This window comes from Pristiophorus japonicus, chromosome 12 (assembly GCF_044704955.1).
Source record: "Pristiophorus japonicus isolate sPriJap1 chromosome 12, sPriJap1.hap1, whole genome shotgun sequence".
NCBI lineage: Eukaryota > Metazoa > Chordata > Chondrichthyes > Pristiophoridae > Pristiophorus > Pristiophorus japonicus.
In genome coordinates this window covers 200,009,492-200,034,633 of record NC_091988.1, presented here as the reverse complement: position 1 = coordinate 200,034,633, position 25,142 = coordinate 200,009,492, and the positions used below count along the sequence as shown (strand labels likewise).

The 25,142-nt window shown below is 48.0% G+C and overlaps 1 protein-coding gene across 2 annotated transcripts in view; it reads right to left on the bottom strand.

Moving 5' to 3' along the window:
* Nucleotides 1–25,142, bottom strand: part of raly (RALY heterogeneous nuclear ribonucleoprotein) — a 216,868-nt gene that overhangs the window by 15,122 nt on the left and 176,604 nt on the right. For both annotated transcript variants that reach the window (XM_070895131.1, XM_070895132.1), the window contains 2 exons: nucleotides 18,134–18,247; nucleotides 8,211–8,377 (listed from right to left, as the gene is read on the bottom strand). In XM_070895131.1, the coding sequence (XP_070751232.1) occupies nucleotides 8,211–8,377; nucleotides 18,134–18,247 (281 nt within the window). The remainder of the gene's footprint in view (nucleotides 1–8,210; nucleotides 8,378–18,133; nucleotides 18,248–25,142) is intronic.

The window sequence follows — 25,142 nt, the reverse complement described above, 5'->3', positions numbered from 1 at the left end:
GAACAATGAGGAGAGGGAGAGAACCGGAGGCCCTCCAGTCTTCTCTCAATTGACTCCAACCGAGGAGGGGGCACTGGCGATCTCTGATGTTGTAGAGCTGCTGATGGTGGGAGAGGGAGAGAGGGGGACATCCCAGCAACCTGGTGACAGAGTCATACAGCTACACGGCACACAACAGTCACCCAGATGGTGACTCCATTTATGTTGCAAGAAGTTTAAAGATTTCATCCATTTATGATTCCAGCATGAGAATGGTTTGATTTTATTGAACTTAATCATCATTCTGCTGTTGTTCTCATTTACAGAATGATTTCATCATTCTCAGAGAGAGAGAGAAAATGGATAAACAGTGAAAAGTACAGACAGAAAGAAAACGTAGCAGAGATGGACAGAAAGAAAGAGAGAGAAAGGAAGAGGAAAAGAAAGAGAGAATGAAAGTAACAGGAGAGAGAAGGAGAGAAGGAAAAAAATAAATAGAAAGAAGAACGAGAAAAGGAGACTGAAGGAGAGAAAGAATGAACGAAAGAACTTGCATTTATATAGCACCCTTCACTATCTCAGGACGTCCAAAAGCGTTTTATAGTTACAGAAGTAATTTTAAAGCCCCGTTGCTGCAGTTTTGAAGGCAAACAGTGTACACATGAAGGTTCCAGCGATGAGATAAATGACTGATGAATCTGTTGGTTGAGGGATTAATGTATGCCAAAGGACAAGGCCAAGGGGAATTTCCTGATCTTCTTCAAATAGGGCCATGGGATTTTTAAAAAAAATGTTACCTGAGGGCAGAAGGGCACCTCCTACAATACCGCTCCCTCAGCACTCCAGAGACTAGAGCACAGCCTAGATGTTGTGCTCTAGTTTCTGGAGTGGGGCTGGAACCCATGACCATCTGACTCAGAGAGGAGAGCTGCCCACTGAGCCAAGCTGAACAAGGGGATGCAATTGGCACAGAGTGATATATAAAAAAAATCAGAGAAAAGCAGAGATAGACGAGACGTTAAACCGAGGCCCCGTCTGCCCTCTCAGGTGGACTTAAACGATCCCATGGCACTATTTTGAAAAAGAGCGGGGGAGTTATCCTCGGTGTCCTGGGCCAATATTTATCCCTCCATCAACATCACTAAAACAGATGATCTGATCATTATCACATTGCTCTTTGTGGGAGCTTGCTGTGCAAAGATTGGTTGCAGCATTTCCTACATTACAACAGTGACCACAGTTCAAAAAGTACTTCATTGGCTGTAAAGCGCTTTGAGACATTCTGAACTCTCGAAAGGCGCTATATAAATGCAAGTTCTTTCTTTCTCCTCTCGCTTTTGATTTATCGTACGTTCTTTAAAATGGAGAGCGAGGACAGGACTTACTGTCAAAACATTATGTCATATATTCAACTATCATTGTAACCCATGTATAAGATGACTTAAGTTGTACACCTTGAGAACATTGACCACAAGGGGGTGAACTTGTGGGAGACACTCCTAACCTGGACTTTCAGGTATAAAAGGGGAAGCTCCATCCACCTTCATCACTTGAGGTCTTGGTAATAAAGGTAACTGGTCACAGAGTGACCTTCTCTCAAGTATGGGCCTCGTGTGCATTTATACCGAATAGTAAGGACATATTATTGGCGATGAGAAACTGGGATTTAAAGCACGCGAGCATGGCCACCAGCAGCACAGAAGAGAGGTACTGTGTTGGTGATGATTGGGACGACTTTATTGAGAGACTACAGCAAAGTTTTGTCACTAAGGAATGGCTGGGACAGGATTCGGCCGACAAACGCAGGGCTCATCTCCTGATGGTTTGTGGATCCAGGACGTACTCCCTGATGAAGGACCTTCTAGCGCCAGAGAAGCCGGCGGACAAGACGTTTGAAGAGCTCAGTAAATTGATCGGGGAACACCTTAAACCGGTGAGCAGCATGCACATGGTGAGACACCAGTTTTACACGTACCGGCGGCGAGAAGGGCAAAGCGTTCCTGACTTTGTGGCAGATCTCTGGCGACTGGCGAGCCTATGTAAGTTCCCAGATGCATGCAGAGCGGAGATGCTGCGAGACTTTTTTATTGAGGGCATCGGGCACGCTGGGGTTTTCAGGAAACTGATTGAGACCAAAGACTTGACCTTGGAAGCGGCGGCTCTGATAGCCCAGACATTTATCTCAGGGGAGGAAGAGACCAGAATGATGTATGACAAAAATCTTGGCTCAAATGTGGCAAACGGCCAGGGAGTCAACATTGTTAACACGGCACACAGTTCTCTAGGCAGACAAGGGCAATCGGACATGCCCCAGCATGTAGTCGAATCCAAAGGGGGAATTCAACCGAGACAATGGCTAGCTGAATGGCAATTCATGCCATTGCAATGGACAATGCGGCCAGTAATGGGGCCATCAACACCTGTCAATGGTATGCTTAAGGACAGTTACAGAGACAGTCAGAGACGATCAACTGGTAATGGACCTTTTGTTTCCAACAACGGGGCCTCCAGCTCATGCTGGAGGTGTGGAGGCAAACACCCAGCCAGAGCTTGCAGGTATCAGCAATATACCTGCAGAAACTGTAATGTCAGCGGTCACTTGGCACGTATGTGCAGGAAGCCTGCAGCCAGGTTGATGTACGAGGAGGACGGGCCCGATGTAAGCTCTACGAGGCCAAATGAATACTGAGGGAAATCGCTGGAAGCTGAAGTTCAGTGAGTTCATGTTGAGCACATATACAGTTCATACACCAGGACGCCACCGATAATGATGAAAGTGCTCCTCAATGGCATCCCAGTATTAATGGAGCTAGACACGGGGGCCAGCCAGTCCCTGACGAGTATCAAACAGTTCGAAAGGTTGTGGGTGTCCAAGGCCAGGAGGCCAAAATTATTGCCGATTGACGCACAGCTACGGACATATACAAAGGAGATCATTCCGGTGCTAGGCAGAGCCACGGTAGTTGTGACCCACAAAGATTCGGAGAACAGGTTGCCACTCTGGATTGTCCCGGGGGACGGTCGCGCACTACTGGGGAGGATTTGGCTTGCTGTCATGAACTGGAAATGGGGCGATGTCAATGCAATTTCTTCTGTGGAGCGAGTATCATGCTCACAGGTCCTGGACAAATTTGACTCATTATTTCAACCCGGCATCGGCACTTTCATGGGGGCCAAGGTAGTGATTCACATAAATCCGGATGCCAGGCCAGTACACCACAAAGCCAGAGCGATACCGTACGTGATGCGGGAAAAGATAGAATGCGAATTGGACCGCCTGCTGAGGGAAGACATCATCTCGCTAGTCGAATTCAGTGACTGGGCGAGCCCGATTGTGCCGGTGCTCAAGGCGGATGGGTCGGTCAGGATATGTGGTGATTACAAGGCCACCATCAATCGGGTGTCACTCCAAGACCAGTACCTGCTACCGAGAGCGGAGGACCGTTTCGCGACGCTATCCGGTGGCAAATTTTTTTCAAAATTGGACCTGACCTCAGCTTACATGACCCAGGAGCTGGCGAGTGAGTCGAAGAAGATGACCACCATCATGACACACAAGGGGTTGTTTGAGTATAACAGATGTCCATTCGGGATTCGTTCGGCCGCCGTGATTTTTCAGCGAAATATGGAAAGCCTCCTCAAGTCGATTCCAAGGACGGTGGTTTTTCAGTACGACATCCTCATCATGGGTCGTGAACCTGGAGGAGGTGGTACGCAGACTGGACCGGGTAGGGCTGCGACTGAAAAAGGCGAAGTGCGTCTTCCTAGCTCCAGAGATAGAATTCCTGAGGAGGAGGGTAGCAGCAGACGGGATCTAGACCTAGGGCGTCCAAAACGGAAGCGATCCAGAGAGCACCCAGACCTCGGAACACGACGGAGCTGCGTTCGTTCCTCGGGCTCCTGAACTATTTTGGAAACTTTCTTCCCAAATTGAGCATGCTGTTAGAGCTGCTACATGTGCTCCTACGCAAGGTCGTGATTGGGTCTGGGAGGTCAACCAGGAAAGGACTTTTGATAGAGCACGCAATTTGTTATGCTCCAACAAACTGTTAACGTTATATGACCCGTGTAAGAAACTTCGGTGCACTCAGCAGGCTCCCACTAGCCACTACTGAGGGGGCAACTGAGCATGCTGCTGAGATGGTCATGGCTGTTGAAGCTTTCGAAAGCGAAGGCTCACTTGTGACAGCCCGTCAGAATAATAAATAACAAATAAAGACCCGCTACTGTCTTTAGTTAAGAAATGTGTCCTGAATGGGGACTGGGCAGCCACGTACGGGGCATGCCCTGAGGAATTTAAACCGTTTCATAGGCGCAAGGATGAACTCTCGATTCAGGCCGATTGTCTACTGTGGGGAAACCGAGTAGTCATGCCCCAGAGGGGCAGAGGGGTGTTTATCAGAGAACTTTACAATGAGCACCCGGGCATTGTCATGATGAAGGCAATTGCCAGTTCACACGTTTGGTGGCCAGGGATAGATGCAGACCTGGAATTTTGTGTTCGCAGGTGCAACACATGTACTCAGCTGGGCAATGTGCCCAGGGAAGCCCCCCTTAGCCCCTGGTCCTGGCCCGTCAAGCCATGGTCACGGATCCATGTGGACTACGCAGGTCCTTTCATGGGAAAAATGTTTTTGGTTGTAGTAGATGCCTACTTCAAATGGATTGAGTGTGCCATTTTAAATTCAAGCACATCCTCTGCCATGGTAGAAAGTCTACGGGCAATGTTCGACGCCCACGGTCTACCAGACAACTTGGTCAGCGACAATGGCCTGTGCTTCACAAGCACTGAATTCCAGGACTTCATGGCAGGCAATGGAATCAACTATGTCAGAACAGCACCGTTCAAGCCGGCCTCAAATGGCCAGGTGGAACAAGCAGTGCAGATAATCAAACAGGGGATGCTCAGAATCCAAGGGGGATCCCTACAAAGCCGCTTATCATGCCTCCTGTTGGCCAATAGATCCCGACCACATTTGCTCACAGGGGTTCCACCCGCAGAGCTGCTAATGAAAAGGACGCTCAAAACCAGGTTATCCCTTATACTCCCTACTATGAAAGAAATTGTTGAGAGCAGGCGTCAGTCACAATGTGACTACCATGACAGGAATGCGAGGGCGCGATGTATTGATGTCAATGACCCTGTTTTTGTCCTTAATTACGCTGCAGGGCCCAAATGGCTCGCAGACACTGTGATTGCTAAAGAGGGGAATAGGATTCTGGTAGTTAAACTTACCAATGGACAAATCGGCCATAAACATATGGATCAAACTAAAGGGAGGTTCAGCAACCTCATAGAAGAAGCAGAGGAAGAACACGCCGTAGAGTTTACTCCACCACAGATGACCGAACACTGGAACCAAGTGGAGGAGAGCCCAGTCACTGTGGGCAGTCTGGACAGGCCTGAGGCACCGCAAACAGCAGACACTCAGGCCAGCGCCCAACAACCGGAGCCCCAACTCAGGCGCTCTACAAGGGAGCGTAAACGACCAGAGAGACTTAACCTGTGATTCCAATAAGACTTTGGGGGGGGAAGTTGATGTCATGTATTCAACTATCATTGTGACCCATGTATAAACTGACCTAAGTTGTTCACCTTGAGAACATTGACCACAAGGGGGTGAACTTGTGGGAGACACTCCTAACCTGGACTTTCAGGTATAAAAGGGGAAGCTCCACCCACCTTCATCACTTGAGGTCTTGGTAATAAAGGTAACTGGTCACAGAGTGACCTTCTCTCAAGTATGGGCCTCGTGTGCATTTATACTGTATAGTAAGGACATATCACATTACATGGATAAAACTGTACGACTTAATGTTCCTGGCGCCGGCTCTGGAATGGCAGGAATGTGCAGCAGGTATTCAGTCTTGGAGCATGATCTCGTCTATTAAAGTTACTGATGGGCTGGTCGCACACTTCCAGCATCTTCTGTTTCTATTGAAGGAGTTGCACTTTGGTCCAGTTTTATTTTTTAATGAGATCATGAATCAACTTTTGAAAAACATTTTTTTTATAGTTGGTTAAGCAAGTTACAAAAATGTCCTTTTCAAGCAGCGAGTAACCATATGGATTTTCAAGGCTGTATAATGTGCAACTGGTGCTATAAGAGATAAATCCAGCTCAACACAGTGCAAGTGTTATTTTACAACAACTGCAACAGGAGGCAAGTACATAAAAAACTACTTTACTGAGGCGTTTCCTAATCGTTAAACGCTCAAGGATCTCAGCCAGAGAGTGCTGTCTATTGCACCCTCTGGTGGTGGAGTTATGTATCTAGCTGTTAAAGACAGGGGCATTTATATAGTGCCTTTCACGACCACCGGACGTCCTAAAGCGCTTTACGGCCAATTAAGTACTTTTTGAAGTGTAGTCACTGTTGTAATGTAGGAAATGCGGCAGCCAATTTGCGCACAGCAAGCTCCCACACACAGCACCATGATAATTACGGATGATCTGTTTTTGTTGCGTTATTGGGGGATAAATATTGGCCAGGACACCGGGGATAACTCCCCCGCTCTTCTTCAAAATAGTGGCATGGGATCTTTTATGTTTCATCCGAAAGACAGTACCTCCCTCAGCACTGCACTGGGATTGTCAGCCTGGACTTTTGTGCTCAAGTCTCTGGCATGGGATTTGAACCGACAATCTTCTGACTCAGAGAAGAAAGTGCTACCCACTGAGCCACAGCTGACACTAGCAGAAGGTAGTTCTGTGCATGTTTTTATTAATAGTGGGGCTTATTATCTGTGGGATTCATTTGAAGATAAATTCTCTGTGTTAAGTTATCGGATCTTAAATGGTATGCCTAATCGATATGGACCAGGGTGTTCCGACGCTGAGAGACGGGTCTCTTTGAACCACACTACTGATTTCTGGGAAACCCAAAGAGGTTAAGAAGAGTTTACATTTCTATCACACCTCAGGGCATCCCAAAGTGCTTCACAGCCAACAAAGCCCTGTTGTAATGTGCCAAAGGAGACTGCCAATTTGTGCACAGCAAACTCCCATGAACAGCAATGAGATAAATGACCAGGTAATCTGTTTTTAGTGATGGTTGAGGGATATGTATTGCCCAGGACACCGGGAAGAACTCTGCTGCTCTTCTTCAGATAGTGCCGTGGGATCTTTTACATCCACCTGAGAGAGCAGATGGAGCCTTGATTTAATGTTTCATTTGAAAGACAGCACCTCCGACAGTGCAGCACTCCCTCAGTACTGCCCCTCTGACAGTGCAGCGCTCCCTCAGTACTGCCCCTCCGACAGTGCAGCACTCCCTCAGTACTGCCCCTCCGACAGTGCAGCACTCCCTCAGTACTGCCCCTCCGACAGTGCGGCACTCCCTCAGTACTGCCCCTCCGACAGTGCGGCGCTCCCTCAGTACTGCCCCTCCGACAGTGCAGCACTCCCTCAGTACTGCCCCTCCGACAGTACAGCGCTCCCTCAGTACTGCCCCTCCAACAGTGCAGTGCTCCCTCAGTACTGCCCCTCCGACAGTGTGGCGCTCCCTCAGTACTGCCCCTCCGACAGTGCAGCACTCCCTCAGTACTGCCCCTCCGACAGTGCAGTGCTCCCTCAGTACTGTCCCTCTGACAGTGCAGCACTCCCTCAGTATTGCCCATCCGACAGTGCAGCACTCTCTCAGTACTGCCCCTCCGACAGTGCAGCACTCCCTCAGTACTGCCCTTCCGACAGTACAGCGCTCCCTCAGTACTGCACTGGGAGTGTCAGCCTTGATTTGGTGCTCAAGTCTCTGGAGTGGGACTTGAATCCGCAGCTTTCTAACTCAGAGACAAGGGTGTTACCCACTGAGCCATGGCTGACACCGAGGCTGCAGTGTTGGGAATGTATGATGAGTAAGGGAGGGAAGTTCATATAAGGGAGTTAGATGAAGTCCTTACTACTAGAGGGATCAAGGGGTATGGTGAGAAAGCAGGAATGGGGTACTGAAGTTGCATGTTCAGCTATGAACTCATTGAATGGTGGTGCAGGCTAGAAGGGCTGAATGGCCTACTCCTGCACCTATTTTCTATGTTTCTATGTTTCTATGTTTCTATGAGCAATGACCACAGTGACATAGATAAAACTGAGTTAAGAGGAGTTTATATCTCCGGTTGCTGTGTCTGGTATCACTGCACTTCAAAGCAACTCAGAAAACCTCAGATCCATTTTTGTTAATTGATGGATGCATTATTCCTCAGATTCTAACTGCTACTGAAGTTCCCGGTCTCACCATTTCATCCTCATAGTCATTATCTTCTATTGCTTCTCCCTGTTCTAGCTCATCACCGTCAACTTCCTCCCCTTCGAAGGGCTCCTCCGTCACTGTTTCTGCAGTTTCTGAAGCGGAGTCTCCGTGGGAGAGCTCAATCCTGCCCTCGTCTACTTTCTTCCTCGTCTCTGCGGAAAGATCCACAAAAGGGAAATTTTAAGGATGCGCTTATTTGTACTGCAAAATTGGCCAACATGCACCACCCTTTATTTCTGATTGGTCCCCTTGCAGGATAAGCCACACCCTGAAGTTTCACAGGAATGTGTCACTGGAACCACCCATCCCAAGGTCTTATGACTTTGCAAATTGTAACTTGATCCATTTTGACTTCCTGAAGCGACAGAGGACAGAACTCCCCAGAAGACAGCGAGGGCCAAAGTGCCTTACCCCTGTCCAAGTGCATCCCTCCTCACGCCCCCCCACCCCCCTATAGATGGGGCATTGTGTACGGATTGTTAACAGGTTTATTGGGTATGAAGTGAATAGTGACAGTGTCATGACTTCTGGATGTCCTTGTAGGGGGTTGGAAGAACGAGATCCGTCTTTCCCGAGTTCCCCATCTCCCCTCCGATACACCACCCCCCGTCTCTCTCTCTCTCTCCCCCCTAGCCTCTCTCTCTCTCTCACTCTCCCCCAGCCTCTCTCTCTCTCTCTACCCCAGCCTCTCTCTCTCTCCCCCAGCCTCTCTCTCTCTCCCAGTCTCTCTCTCCCCCAGTCTCTCTCTCCCCCAGCCTCTCTCTCTCTCCCCCAGCATCTCTCTCTCTCTCTCTCTCCCCCCCAGCCTCTCTCGCTCTCTCTCTCCCCCAGCCGCTATCTCTCCCAGTCTCTCTCTCTCTCTCTCCCCCAGCATCTCTCTCTCTCCCCCAGCATCTCTATCTCTCTCTCTCTCTCCCCCAGCCTCTCTCGCTCTCTCTCTCCCCCAGCCGCTATCTCTCCCAGTCTCTCTCTCTCTCTCACTCTCCCCCAGCCTCTCTCTCTCTCTCTACCCCAGCCTCTCTCTCTCCCAGTCTCTCTCTCTCTCTCTCTCTCCCCAAGCCTCTCTCTCTCCCAGCCTCTCTCTCTCTCTCTCTCCCCCAGCCTCTCTCTCTCTCCCAGTCTCTCTCTCCCCCAGTCTCTCTCTCCCCCAGTCTCTCTCTCTCTCTCTCTCCCCTAGCCTCTCTCGCTCTCTCTCTCCCCCAGCCGCTATCTCTCCCAGTCTCTCTCTCTCTCCCCCAGCCTCTCTCTCTCTCTCCCCCCTAGCCTCTCTCTCTCTCTCTCTCTCGCCCAGCCTCTCTCTCTCGCCCAGCCTCTCTCTCTCTCTCACCCAGCCTCTCTTTCTCTCTCTCCCCCCTAGCCTCTCTCTCTATCTCTCTCTCCCCCAGCCTCTCTCTCTCCCAGTCTCTCTCTCTCTCTCTCTCTCCCCAAGCCTCTCTCTCTCACAGTCTCTCTCTCTCTCTCTCTCTCCCCAAGCCTCTCTCTCTCCCAGCCTCTCTCTCTCTCTCTCTCTCCCCCAGCCTCTCTCTCCCCCAGCCTCTCTCGCTCTCTCTCTCTCCCCCAGCCGCTATCTCTCCCAGTCTCTCTCTCTCGCTCCCCCAGCCTCTCTCTCTCTCTCTGTCTCTCTCGCCCAGCCTCTCTCTCTCCCCCAGCCTCTCTCTCTCCCAGCCTCTCTCTCTCTCTCTCTCTCTCTCTCGTCCAGCCTCTCTCTCTCCCAGTCTCTCTCTCTCTCTCTCTCTCTCTCTCCCCAAGCCTCTCTCTCTCCCAGCCTCTCTCTCTCTCTCGCCCAGCCTCTCTCTCTCCCCCAGCCTCTCTCTCTCCCAGCCTCTCTCTCTCTCTCTCTCTCTCTCTCTCTCTCTCGCCCAGCCTCTCTCTCTCTCCCAGCCTCTCTCTCTCCCAGCCTCTCTCTCTCTCTCTCTCTCTCTCGCCCAGGCTCTCTCTCTCCCCCAGCCTCTCTCTCTCCCAGTCTCTCTCTCTCTCTCTCTCTCTCCCCAAGCCTCTCTCTCTCCCAGCCTCTCTCTCGCCCAGCCTCTCTCTCTCCCCCAGCCTCTCTCTCTCCCAGCCTCTCTCTCTCTCTCTCTCTCTCTCTCTCTCTCTCTCTCTCTCTCTCGCCCAGCCTCTCTCTCTCCCCCAGCCTCTCTCTCTCTCTCTCTCTCTCCCCCAGCCTCTCTCTCTCTCTCTCTCTCTCTCTCCCCCAGCCTCTCTCTCTCCCAGTCTCTCTATCTCTCTCTCTCCCCCCTAGCCTCTCTCTCTCTCTCTCTCTCGCCCAGCCTCTCTCTCTCCCAGTCTCTCTATCTCTCTCTCTCCCCCCTAGCCTCTCTCTCTCTCTCTCTCTCTCTCTCTCTCTCGCCCAGCCCCTCTCTCTCCCCCAGCCTCTCTCTCTCTCTCTCTCTCTCTTCCACCCCCCTGTTGGCCCCTCAAGAGGGGTCAGGCTTGGAGCGGGGGAGAGAGTAGGAGCCGGGGCCTAAGCGGGCGAAGAGAGTCGGGGCTTGAGTGGAGTCTCAGGCCACAGGTCCGGCTTCTTGGCACCACATGGAGGGAATGATTCAGGGCTGGGACCGGGGGCGGAGCTTTACAGGGGGTGGGGCTTGACAGACACATTTCTGTCAAAAAAAGTGCAGTACAAATAGTTGCACTGAAATTTTAAACAGAAAGTAAGAAAGAACTTGCTTTCATACATCGCTGTTATCCTCAGGACACCCCCCCTCCCCCCAATGCGCTTCACAGCCGAGGTAAACGTATGTTATAGTCTCTCAAACGTTCTCAGTTCAAATTAACTCTATTTGTTTGGGAGATCTCAGACAGGCAGGTGCAGATTAAAATGGTGTTCCTCATCAGTCAGTTTCTCTCAATACGGATCGGGGTGCTATACCTCCTATCTGGAGGGCCCGATACATTTTATCATTACAGTAATCACCGCTGTTTCTCAGGAACACGAGGCCGTTACTTTGCACACAGCAAGATCTCAGAAACATCAGTGGGAGCAGATCCTCTGTGGTGGGGGTGTTGGTTGAAGGATGAGTGTTGGCCCAGACACCACTAACTTTTATATCCACCTGAACAGGCAGGCGGGGCCTCGGTTTTACCCCTCATTGTAAGAATATCGACGTGTTTTTACATGACTTTTATTTCTAGCAAATACAGAAAAGTAATGTAGACAGAACTGGTTTAAATTGTGTTCTCGGGAAGCCCGTCTTTTCCCCTCGATGATGCTGCTTACGTTGGAGAAGGAAGGAAGGTACGGTAAAGGTAAACACATTTGAAGAGAGAAGATAGGTGGAGAAATATTGAGCTCAAAGAATTATTCCGATTGAAACACACAGGGGGTGAAATTAATTACCGCCCGGTTTGGGGGCGGCAATATCCGGGAGATGCAAAGCTTTGCACCAGGCGCGGAAATCCCGCCCCGCTCGATAAATTCGGGTTACCGCCCCCGGGAGGGAGTGGCGCGAAGTGCTTCACTTCCTTCCTGGGGCGCTAACGCAGGCGGATGTTTCAGCAGTGCTGTACACTGGGCCCTGCAGCACTGCCACGCCCGAGGGGCCCCTCCCTCACTGAAAGGGAAGGGCCCACGATACCGACTCTGGACCCGTGTGTGCCGCGCGATCAAAGCCGAGTCACCGGGCTGAGCGATCGCGGCCACGACCCCGCATCCGGGGCGACATCGAAAAGGTGAATTGTTATTGTCTGCACTCGCCCACCTCGCCTTTAATCTTCGCCCCGGTAGCAGCCTGCCACCCGATACGTGTCCCATGAAGCTGTCACTGTTTTCGCTCGACACTGCTGCAGGGGGCCAGAGCTCATTTCGGGGCCGGGCCGCCGACGGGGTGCTGCGCGCGCCGATGACATCACAATCTCCGGGCGCAGGAGATCGGGACGCAATGCCGTAGCGCCATCGTTAAACTCCCGACGAATTTCGCGGCAGGTGTTACCAGTGTCGTACCCGGGCGGTGAGGCATTTACGTCAGGGCCACTAACCGGAGGCGTGAATGCACCAAATTTCTAGCTCCATATAAATTTTTAAAGCACAATCTTAGTAGTGTTAGAGCAGCAGTTTGCTGATACATCAAAGGTTGTTTACAACAAAGCTGTGGCTCAACAAAAGAAATGATAACAGTTTGGTGCGAAAAGATATGGCGCCCCTCATCGCTGTTTGACAATCGCTCCTACATTCGACGTCACAGGAAGGCAGGGAAGTGATTAGTTGGTGAGTGTTTCTCTCTCTTTTCTTGCTATAAATTAAGGGCCTTAGATTAGGGGCTGGGATTAATAACTCAAAACTAAATCTAATTAAGGAAATACATTAGAGATGGCAGGGCAGGCGCTGTTTCTGCTGCAGCATGTGGGAGCTGGTGGACACCAGTGTGATCCACGGCGACTACATCTCCAGCTGGAGGAACGTGGGCTCCGCGTTGATGAGCTGGAGTCCGAGCTGCGGACACTGCGACACATCAGGGAGGGGGAGAGTTACCTGGACGCCGCGATCCAGGAGCTAGTCACACCAATTAGAGTAATTAATTCAAATTCGATCCGTGGTCAGGGACAGGAGGGTGTGACTACGAGTGAGGAAGGTATGGAGACTCAGGATGGAGTGATGGAGGAGCCTCAGACCTTGCTCTTGTCCAACCGGTTCGAGACTCTTACTCCCCGTGTGGACAAGAGCAGGGACTGCAGGGAGGATGATCAAACTGACCACAGCACCGTGGTACAGGGGGCCATTCAAGTGGGGGGGGTAAAAAGAGACTTTGTGTGGTAGGGGACAGTATAGTTAGGGGGATAGATACTGTTCTCTGCAGCCGAGAGCGCGAGTCCCGAAAGCTGTGTTGCCTGCCCGGTGCCAGGGTTAAGGACATCTCCTCTGGGCTGGGGAGGAACTTGGAGTGGGAGGGGGAAGATCCAGCTGTCATGCTCCACGTGGGTACTAACGACATAGGTAGGACAAAGAAAGAGGCTCTGCTGAGGGAGTGTGAGCAGCTAGGGGCCAAATTAAAAAGCAGAACCACAGAGGTAATAATCTCTGGGTTACTACCTGAGCCACGAGCAAATTTGCATTGGGTAAATACGATCAGAGAATTAAACACATGGCTCAAAGATTGGTGTGGGAGAAATGGGTTTCGATTCCTGGGGCACTGGCACCAGTACTGGGGTAAGAGGGAGCTGTTCCGCTGGGACGGGCTCCACTTAGACCGTGCTGGGACTAGGATCCTGGCGAATTGAATAACTAGGGCTGTAGAGAGAGCTTTAAACTAAATAGTTGGATGGGGGGATTCAGCTGAGCGAAAATTAAAAATGTCAAAGAATAAGGAAAAGGCAATAGAGCCGGGTAGCACTGGGGGAAATGCAAACCAGAGCGGGCCAGGAAGGGACAGAATGTATAAACATAAAGGTGGATCAGAAAGTGGAGTCAAAGCAGGAAAAAAATGGTAACAAATACAAATTTAAAAGCTCTTTATCTGAATGCACGCAGCATTTGTAAAAAAATAGATGAGTTGACGGTACAAATAGATACAAATGGGTATGATCTAATAGTCATTACAGAGACGTGGTTGCAAGATGACCAAGGCTGGGAAATAAATATTCAGGGTATTTGACAATTCGGAAGGACAGACAGAAAGGAAAGGGAGGTGGGGTAGCTCTGTTAATAAAGGATGAGATCAGTGCATTAGTGAGACACAATATTGGCTCAGAGGATCAGGATGTTGAATCAGTTTGGGTAGAGATAAGGAATAATAAAGGGAAAATAATCACTGGTGGGCGTAGTCTATAGACCCCCTAACAGTAGCTAAACTGTTGGATGGAGTATAAATCAAGAAATATAGAGGCCTTGTAATAAAGGAACGGCAATAATCATGGGCTATTTTAACCTTCATATTACATAGAAACATAGAAAATAGGTGCAGGAGTAGGCCATTCGGCCCTTCTAGCCTGCACCGCCATTCAATGAGTTCATGGCTGAACATGCAACTTCAGTACCCTATTCCTGCTTTCTCACCATACCCCTTGATCCCCTTAGTAGTAAGGACTACATCTAACTCCTTTTTGAATATATTTAGTGAATTGGCCTTAACAACTTTCTGTGGTAGAGAATTCTACAGGTTCACCAGTCTCTGGGTGAAGAAGTTTCTCCTCATCTCGGTCCTAAATGGCTTACCCCCTTATCCTTAGAGTGTGATTTCTGGTTCTGGACTTCCCCAACATTGGGAACATTCTTCCTGCATCTAACCTGTCTAAACCCGTTAGAATTTTAAACGTTTCTATGAGATCCCCTCTCATTCTTCTGAACTCCAGTGAATACAAGCCCAGTTGATCCAGTCTTTCTTGATAGGCCAGTCCCGCCATCCCGGGAATCAGTCTGGTGAACCTTCGCTGCACTCCCTCAATAGCAAGAATGTCCTTCCTCAAGTTAGGAGACCAAAACTGTACACAATACTCCAGGTGTGGCCTCACCAAGGCCCTGTACAACTGTAGCAACACCTCCCTGCCCCTGTACTCAAATCCCCTCGCTATGAAGGCCAACATGCCATTTTCTTTCTTAACCGCCTGCTGTACCTGCATGCCAACCTTCAATGACTGATGTACCATGACACCCAGGTCTCGTTGCACCTCCCCTTTTCCTAATCTGTCACCATTCAGATAATAGTCTGTCTCTCTATTTTTACCACCAAAGTGGATAACCTCACATTTATCCACATTATGCTTCATCTGCCACGCATTTGCCCACTCACCTAACCTATCCAAGTCACTCTGCAGCCTAATAGCATCCTCCTCGCAGCTCACACTGCCACCCAACTTAGTGTCATCCACAAATTTGGAGATACTACATTTAATCCCCTCATCTAAATCATTAATGAACAATGTAAACAGTTGGGGCCCCAGCACAGAACCTTGTGGTACTCCACTAGTCACTGCCTGCCATTCTGAAAAGTCCCCATTTACTCCTACTCTTTGCTTCCTGTCTGCCAACCTTGAGGAAGAGTTCATAGAGTGTATCCAGGATAGTTACCTTGAACAGTAGATTGCAGAACCAACCAGGGAGCAGGCTATCTTACATCTGGTGCTGTGTAATGAGGCAGGATTACTAAATGATCTCATAGTAAAGGATCCTCTAGGAATGAGTGAAAATAACATGGTTGAATTTTAAATTCAATTGGAGGGTGAGATATTTGGTTCTCAAACCAGTGTCACAAGCTTAAATAAACGAGACTACAAAGGTATGAGGGCAGAGTTAGCTAGTGGACTGGGAAAATAGATTAAAGAATGGGACGGTTGATGAGCAGTGACAGACATTTAAGGAGATATTTCATAACTCTCAACAAAAATATATCCTAATGAGAAGGAAAGACTGTAAGAGAAGGGATAACCATCCGTGACTAACTCGGGAAATAAGGGATGGTATCAAATTGAAAACAAGGGCATACAATGTGGCCAAAACTAGTGGGAGGCCAGAGGATTGGGAAACTTTTAAAAGCCAACAAATAACGAAAAAATAAAGAGAGGGAAGATAGATTATGAAAGTAAACTAACACAAAATATAAAAACAGATAGTAAGAGTTTCCACAGGTACATAAAAAGGAAAAGAGTGGCTAAAGTAAATGTTGGTCCCCTAGAGGATGAGACTGGGGAATTAATAATGGGGAATCAGGGAAATGGCAGAGACTTTGAACAAATATTTTGTATCGGTCTTCACGGTAGAAGACACTAAAAACATATCCCAATAGTGGATAATCAAGGGGCTATAGAGAGGGAGGAACCTAATACAATCACTATCATTAATGATGTAGTACTCGGTAAAATAATGGGACTAATGGCGGAGAAGTCCCCTGGACCTGATGGCTTACATCCTAGGGTCTTAAAAGAATTGGCTGCAGAGATAGTGGATGCATTGGTTGTAATCTACCAAAATTCCCTGGATTCTGGGGCAGTCCCAGTGGATTGGAAAACCGCAAATGTAACGCCCCTATTTAAAAAAGGAGGCAGACAAAAAGCAGGAAACTATAGACCAGTTAGCCTAGCATCTGTTGCTGGGAAAATGCTGGAGTCCATTATTAAGGAAGCAGTAGCGGGACATTTGGAAAAATATAATTGAATCAAGCAGAGTCAACATGGTTTTATGAAAGGGAAATCATGTTTGACAAATTTGCTGGTGTTCTTTGAGGATGTCATGAGCAGGGTGGATAAGGGGAACCAGTTGATGTGGTGCATTTGGATTTCCAGAAGGCATTCAATAAGGTGCCACATAAAAGGTTACTTCACAAATAAAAGCTCACTGGGTTGGGGGTAATATATTAGCATGGATAGAGGATTAGCTAACTAACAGAAAACAGAGAGTCGGGATAAATGGGTCATTTTCCGGTTGGCAAACAGTGACTAGTGGGGTGTCGCTGGGATCGGTGCTGGGTCCTCAACTATTTACAATCTATATTGATACAAAGATGGGTGGGAAAGCAAATTGTGAGGACACAAAAAATCTGCAGAGGGCTATAGACAGACTAAGTGAGTGGGCAAAAAATTGGCAGATGGAGTATAATGTGGGAAAATGTGAGGTTATCCACTTTGGCAGAAAAAATAGAAAAGCAAATTATAATTTAAATGGAGAAAAATTGCAAAGTGCTGCAGTACAGAGGGACCTGGGGGTCCTTGTGCATGAAACACAAAGAGTTAGTATGCAGGTACAGCAAGTAATCAGGAAGGCAAATGGAATGTTGGCCTTTATTGCAAGGGGGATAGAGTATAAAAGCAGAGAAATCCTGCTACAACTGTACAGGATATTGGTGAGGCCACACCTCGAGTACTGTGTACAGTTTTGGTCTCCGTATTTAAGGAAGGATATACTTGCATTGGAGGCTGTTCAGAGAAGGTTCACTAAGTTGATTCCGGAGATGAGAGAGTTGACTTATGAGGATAGATTGAGTAGGTTGGACCTTTACACAATAGAGTTCAGAAGAATGAGAGGTGATCTTATTGAAACATATGATAATGAGGGGGCTCGACAAGGTGGAAGCAGAGAGGATATTTCCACTCATAGGGGAAACTAAAACTAGGGGACATAGTCTCAGAATAAGGGGCCGTCCATTTAAAACTGTGATGAGGAGAAATTTCTTCTCTGAGGGTTGTAAATCAATGGAATTCTCTGCCCCCAGAGAGCTGTGGAGGCTGGGTCATTGAATATATTTAAGGTGGAGATAGACAGATTTTTGAGCAATAAGGGAGTAAAGGGTTATGGGGAGCGGGCGGGGAAGTGGAGCTGAGTCCATGATCAGATCAGCCATGATCTTATTGAATGGCGGAGCAGGCTCGAGGGGCCGTATGGCCTACTCCTGTTCCTATTTCTTATGTTCTTAATTGGATGGTCATAAATCATCAGATAATTTTGCAACCAGCAGAAAGCAGACCATACAGAAAATTGTATAAAGTATAAACAGTGTTTTTACGTAGTTAGAAAGGGTCCTCTTGCTGCCTTTGAGACCCAATGGTGCGATCAGTCTTGGAGAAGCCATCTTCACGATTCCTCATTAAAATCTATGCATTTAAGTACCAGATGTGGGGCTAATGTGCAGTACTCTGTGTGGGTATTTAGGGTGTTTGAGATTAATGGTTTGTCAATAATAGATGCAGTGAATTATCAGGTATATTACTGTCTCTAGAGTTATGACTCTGTTTAAAATGTAAAGAACTTATCCAACACTCATCTGAGAATGCAGAACTCCCACAACACTGCACTGAAGTGTCAGCCCGAGGTATGGGATCAAAGTCCCAGGAGTGGGAGTTGAAATACGATTACCCAAACCCACCTTCACTTGGGCCCTTGCCATTGCTGTAGAACGGATGGCCGTCCCATCAGCCGGGCTGGGGTCAGAGCCAGGTCATGAAGGTCAGCCACCACTGGCCAGCATTGCGTATGTATCACTCACCTGTATGGCCCACTTTCTCCCTTGCGATCTCCTCCAGCCTCCCCAGGAGGGAGTCGATGTTGGATTTAATCTGTGTGAGCTCTAGTTTAATCCGCTGTAATTCATTTGATTTTACTGTAATGACAGAGAGGAACAGAGGTGAGTGCAAATTCCTGAGGAGGTGATCACCAATGGAACTCTCTCCACTCTCACCAAAATAATTTGCTTTTCTAACTGTTTTTTAAAGCTTTGGTGCTCTACAGTTGAATTTTTTTTTGCCCCAACATGCAGATAGAAACTAATGAAGTTGAGAACAGTTTCCCTACTGCTATCTGTCATGGCCACATTCTGGACTGTGCTTTAGCAAATCATTTCCCCCTGCCACCTCGTTTTTTTCTCTTTGTGGTCTCCCTGGACCGTGCTCCGATCAAAGGCCTCATCCTCCCATCATAAAATGGTGAGGTGCTTTTATGAGGATCTCCTGGTCTGAGGTAGATGGCCTTCAACAAGTTGGTTTGACGGCACTCCAACTGTCCTTCCATCGTGCTCAGCCCTTGTGTTGCCAACTGGTTGGACGTATTCCTGGATGTTTCATCATGTGAGCTGGGGCAGCGGGTCGAGTCAATACGATGCATCCGCGAGGCTGAGAACTACGTGGATAGCACGTTTCAGGAGGTGGTCACCCCGCAGCTTAATGGCGTGCAGGTAGAGGGGAGGTGGGTGACCACCAGACGTAGTAAGTGTGCTCGGCAGGTAGCGCAGGTGTCCCCCCTTGAGTCCATCTCGCTTTCAAACCAATATTCACTTCTGAGGATCGGTAAGGACAATGGTGCCTCTGGGGAGCGCAGCCAGACCCAATTCCAAGGCACCGCGGGTGGCTCAGCTGCACAGGGGGCAGGGACAAAGAATAAAAGAGCCTTAGTGATAGGGGATTCTATAGTTAGGGGAACAGACAGGCGTTTCTGCGGCCGTACACGTGACTCCCGAATGGTTTTGTGCCTCCCTGGTGCCAGGGTCGAACAGCTGTTTTCCCGTCAACAAATATTTTCAGAACTAAAAAGGCAAAATGAGACGAAGACACAATTGTTTTTTTTTTAAGGCCTCGATGATTTTTCTAGTCGCAGCTGTGTCCTGGAGGTTAATCCCAATTCCAGGAGACCCCAGGTCAATCCTGGAGGGTTAGCAATCTGAAGGGCCATGCCCAACTCAAGCCAAGCACATGATATTCTTCAGCTACTTAATAGGGAACATAAGAAATAGGAGCAGGAGTAGGCCATACGGGCCCTCGAGCCTGCTCCACCATTTAATATGATCATGGCTGACCTGATCATGGACTCAGGTCCACTTCCCTGCCCGCTCCCCATAACCCCTTATCCCATTATCGTTTAAGAAACTGTCTATTTCTGCCTTAAATATATTCAATGTCCCAGCTTCCACAGCTCTCTGAGGCAGCGAATTCCACAGATTTACAACCCTCTGAGAGAAGAAATTTCTCCTCATCTCAGTTTTAAATGGGTGGCCCCTTATTCTAAGATCGTGCCCCCTAGTTCTAGTCTCCCCCAATCAGTGGAAACATCCTCTCTGCATCCACCTTGTCAAGCCCCCTCATAATCTTATGTTTCGATAAGATGACCTCTCATTCTTTTGAATTCCAATGAGTAGAGGCCCAACCTACTCAACCTTTCCTCATAAGTCAACATCCTCATCCCCGGAATCAACCGAGTGAACCTTCTCTGAACTGCCTCCAAAGCAAGTATATCCTTTCGTAAATGTGGAAACTAAAGCTGCACGCAGAAGAGTAGCTGCGTGCTTTCCCGTTGCCTTTCTCCTGGTGTTTATCTGCAGAGTACCTTCTCCAAGGTGGGCTGTAACTAAAGCTGCAGGAGCCCCACCAACCCTTTACAAGGGGAGGATCACCCGCACCCATCGGACACAAGTGCCCCCACTGGACGTGAACCCAGTATTCCGAGCTGCTCCAGTCTCCGCCTGCCGGGGCTGTGTGGAGTGGGGCTCAAACCCAACCCTTCTGACCCAGAGATGGGACCACTACCCCTGAGCCTGTGCTCACTCCATCCAGACACGAGCCCCCCGCTGAGTGCCTACCCAGTGTTTAGAGACCATGGTCTAGTCTCCACTCATACCGAGCCAGCAACAACAGCAGCATGCACTTATATAGCGCATTTAACATAGTAAAACGTCCCAAGGAGTTTCACAAGAGCGTTATCAACGCAAATTTGGAGATACCTACATTTAATTCCCTCGTCTAAATCATTAATGTACAGTGTAAACAGCTGGGGCCCCAGCACAGAACCTTGCGGTATCTGCACCTTAAATATATTCAATGACCCAGCCTCCACAGCTCTCTGGGGCAGAGAATTCCACAGATTTACAACCCTCAGAGAAGAAATTTCTCCTCATCACAGTTTTAAATGGACGGCCCCTTATTCTGAGACTATGTCCCCTAGTTTTAGTTTCCCCTATGAGTGGAAATATCCTCTCTGCATCCACCTTGTCGAGCCCCCTCATTATCATATGTTTCAATAAGATCACCTTTCATTCTTCTGAACTCTATTGTGTAAAGGTCCAACCTACTCAATCTATCCTCATAAGTCAACTCTCTCATCTCCGGAATCAACCTAGTGAACCTTCTCTGAACAGCCTCCAATGCAAGTATATCCTTCCTTTAAATACGGAGACCAAAACTGTACACAGTACTCGAGGTGTGGCCTTACCAATACCCTGTGCAGTTGTAGCAGGATTTCTCTGCTTTTATACTCTATCCCCCTTGCATTAAAGGCCAACATTCCATTTGCCTTCCTGATTACTTGCTGTACCTGCATACTAACTCTTTGTGTTTCATGCACAAGGACCCCCAGGTCCCTCTGTACTGCAGCACTTTGCAATTTTTCTCCATTTAAATTATAATTTGCTTTTCTATTTTTTCTGCCAAAGTGGATAACCTCACATTTTCCCACATTATACTCCATCTGCCAATTTTTTGCCACTCACTTAGTCTGTCTATAGCCCTCTGCAGATTTTTTGTGTCCTCACAATTTGCTTTCCCACCCATCTTTGTATCATCAGCCAAGTCATGAATATAGATTGTAAATAGCTGAGGACCCAGCACCGATCCCAGCGACACCCCACTAGTCACTGGTTGCCAACCGGAAAATGACCCATTTATCCCGACTCTCTGTTTTCTGTTAGTTAGCTAATCCTCTATCCATGCTAATATATTACCCCCAACCCAGTGAGCTTTTATTTGTGAAGTAACCTTTTATGTGGCACCTTATTGAATGCCTTCTGGAAATCCAAATACACCACATCAACTGGTTCCCCTTATCCACCCTGCTCATGACATCCTCAAAGAACACCAGCAAATTTGTCAAACATGATTTCCCTTTCATAAAACCATGCTGACTCTGCTTGATTCAATTATATTTTTCCAAATGTCCCGCTACTGCTTCCTTAATAATGGACTCCAGCATTTTCCCAGCAACAGATGCTAGGCTAACTGGTCTATAGTTTCCTGCTTTTTGTCTGCCTCCTTTTTTAAATAGGGGCATTACATTTGCGGTTTTCCAATCCACTGGGACTGCCCCAGAATCCAGGGAATTTTGGTAGATTACAACCAATGCATCCACTATCTCTGCAGCCAATTCTTTTAAGACCCTAGGATGTAAGCCATCAGGTCCAGGGGACTTGTCCACCTTTAGTCCCATTATTTTACCGAGTACTACATCATTAATGATAGTGATTGTATTAAGTTCCTCGCTCTCTATAGCCCCTTGATTATCCACTATTGGGATATGTTTTTAGTGTCTTCTACCGTGAAGACCGATACAAAATATTCGTTCAAAGTCTCTGCCATTTCCCTGTTCCCCATTATTAATTCCCCAGTCTCATCCTCTAGGGGACCAACATTTACTTTAGCCACTCTTTTCCTTTTTATGTACCTGTGGAAACTCTTACTATCTGTTTTTATATTTTGTGTTAGTTTACTTTCATAATCTATCTTCCCTCTCTTTATTTTTTCGTTATTTGTTGGCTTTTAAAAGTTTCCCAATCCTCTGGCCTCCCACTAGTCTTGGCCACATTGTATGCCCTTGTTTTCAATTTGATACCATCCCTTATTTCCCTAGTTAGTCACGGATGGTTATCCCTTCTCTTACAGTCTTTCCTTCTCATTAGGATATATTTTTGTTGAGAGTTATGAAATATCTCCTTAAATGTCTGCCACTGCTCATCAATCGTCCCACACTTCAATCTATTTTCCCAGTCCACTTTAGTTAACTCTGCCTTCATACCTTTGTAGTCTCGTTTATTTAAGCTTGTGACACTGGTTTGAGATCCAAATATCTCACCCTCCAATTGAATTTAAAATTCAACCATTTTATTTTCACTCATTCCTAGAGGATCCTTTACTATGAGATCATTTAGTAATCCTGCCTCATTACACAGCACCAGATGTAAGATAGCCTGCTCCCTGGTTGGTTCTGCAACGTACTGTTCAAGGTAACTATCCCGGATACACTCTATGAACTCTTCCTCAAGGTTGGCAGACAGGAAGCAAAGAGTAGGAGTAAATGGGGACTTTTCAGAATGGCAGGCAGTGACTAGCGGGGTACCGCAAGGTTCTGTTCTGGGGCCCCAGCTGTTTACACTGTACATTAATGATTTAGATGAGGGAATTAAATGTAGTATCTCCAAATTTGTGGATGACACTAAGTTGGGTGGCAGTGTGAGCTGCGAGGAGGATGCTATGAGGCTGCAGAGTGACTTGGATAGGTTAGGTGAGTGGGCAAATGCATGGCAGATGAAGTATAATGTGGATAAATGTGAGGTTATCCACTTTGGTGGTAAAAACAGAGAGACAGACTATTATCTGAATGGTGACAGATTAGGAAAAGGGGAGGTGCAACGAGACCTGGGTGTCATGGTACATCAGTCATTGAAGGTTGGCATGCAGGTACAGCAGGCGGTTAAGAAAGAAAATGGCATGTTGGCCTTCATAGCGAGGGGATTTGAGTACAGGGGCAGGGAAGTGTTGCTACAGTTGTACAGGGCCTTGGTGAGGCCACACCTGGAGTATTGTGTACAGTTTTGGTCTCCTAACTTGAGGAAGGACATTCTGGCTATTGAGGGAGTGCAGCGAAGGTTCACCAGACTGATTCCCGGGATGGCGGGACTGACCTATCAAGAAAGACTGGATCAACTGGGCTTGTATTCACTGGAGTTCAGAAGAATGAGAGGGGACCTCATAGAAACGTTTAAAATTCTGATGGGTTCAGACAGGTTAGATGCAGGAAGAATGTTCCCAATGTTGGGGAAGTCCAGAACCAGGGGTCACAGTCTAAGGATAAGGGGTAAGCCATTTAGGACTGAGATGAGGAGAAACTTCTTCACCCAGAGACTGGTGAACCTGTGAAATTCTCTACCACAGAAAGTTGTTGAGGCCAATTCACTAAATATATTCAAAAAGGAATTAGATGAAGTCCTTACTACTAGGGGGATCAAGGAGTATGGCGAGAGAGCAGGAATGGGGTACTGAAGTTGCATGTTCAGCCATGAACTCATTGAATGGCGGTGCAGGCTAGAAGGGCCGAATGGCCTACTCCTGCACCTATTTTCTATGTTTCTATGTTTCTATAAGGAGATACTAGGACACGTTACCAAAAGCTTGCTCAAAGAAGTAGGTTTTAAGGTGCACCGTGAAGGAGAAGAGAGAGGTAGAGCGGCAGAGAGGTTTAAGGAGGGAGTTCCAGAGCTTGGGGCCGGTGAAAACAAGGCCGCTAATGGTGGAGCGATAAATATCAGAGATGTTCAAGTGGACAGGATTAGAGGATGCAGAGATCTCAGGGTATGCGGGGGGGGGGGGGGGGGGGGGGGAGGTGGCGGGGGGGTGGGGGCTGCTGGAGGAGATTACAGAGATAGGGAGAGGTGATGCTACAGAGGGATTTGTAAACAAGGATGATCATTTTATAATTGAGCTGTTGCCGCGATGGGTCAGCGAGCACAGTGGGTGAGCGGGATTTGAAGTACAGCCATTACTGGGTGGCACTTGACCCAGTCGTAAGAAATCAGGACGGTCAGATTCAAACATGGGGCCAATAAGTTTTGGGGAATACTGATGCTGGAGTCAGTTTTGGATGATGTAACAGTGAAAGCGGTTTGATCATACTGTGCGAGGTGCTGATGAGAGGACTATTTGATCAAAGCACGGGGGTGGATGGTGAGACCATGACCATCAGGCAAGTTTGCATATTAATTAAGTGGGTTTGCCTGCAATTGAGTAAAGTGAACAAAACAAGAACCTTAGATCAGTACGGCACAGAAGGAGGCCATTCGGCCCGTCGAATCTGCAGCGGCTCTTTTGAAGAGCGATTCAGTCAGTCGCACTCCCCCGCTCTTTCCCCACATCCCCGCAGTTTCCTCCTTCAAGTATTTATCCAATTCGCTTTTGAAGGCTTCTAACCACCAACCCATCAGGCAGCGTATCCCAAATCCTAACCACTCGTTGCGTCAATTTTTTTTTCTCATCTCGTCTCGGGTTCTTTTGCCAATCACCTTAAATCTGTGTCCTCTGGTTATCGACCCTTCAGCCACGGGTAACAGTTTCTCTTTATTTACTCTGTCTAAACCTCGGTCCAATCTCCTCATGGCCTTCTCTGCTCCAAGCGGGTGATGGTGGAGCCACTGAACACAGCATGAGACGGAAAATATAAAGCAGGAGAAAGATAGAACTCTTGCTGGAGAATCAAAGAGGCAGGGAGTTGCATCTCTCCCCAGTGGAGTGGGAATACCACTTTGGTGAATCCTCTGTACTACTCGCAATTTTGATTGCATTTTACTTATTCTATAGTCACAAAAGTCATCGCACAGCCAGTATGGGGTCTCCCTTGGATGCTTGCACAGGTGGAAGCAAGGCATGCTGGGCACAGTCCACGGTTAATGACGGTGGAGCAAAGTCTGACCAGCTAAACCCAACTGAGGTTAGGCACATGAAGCCTCCCCTCTGTCCCCCGCTCTG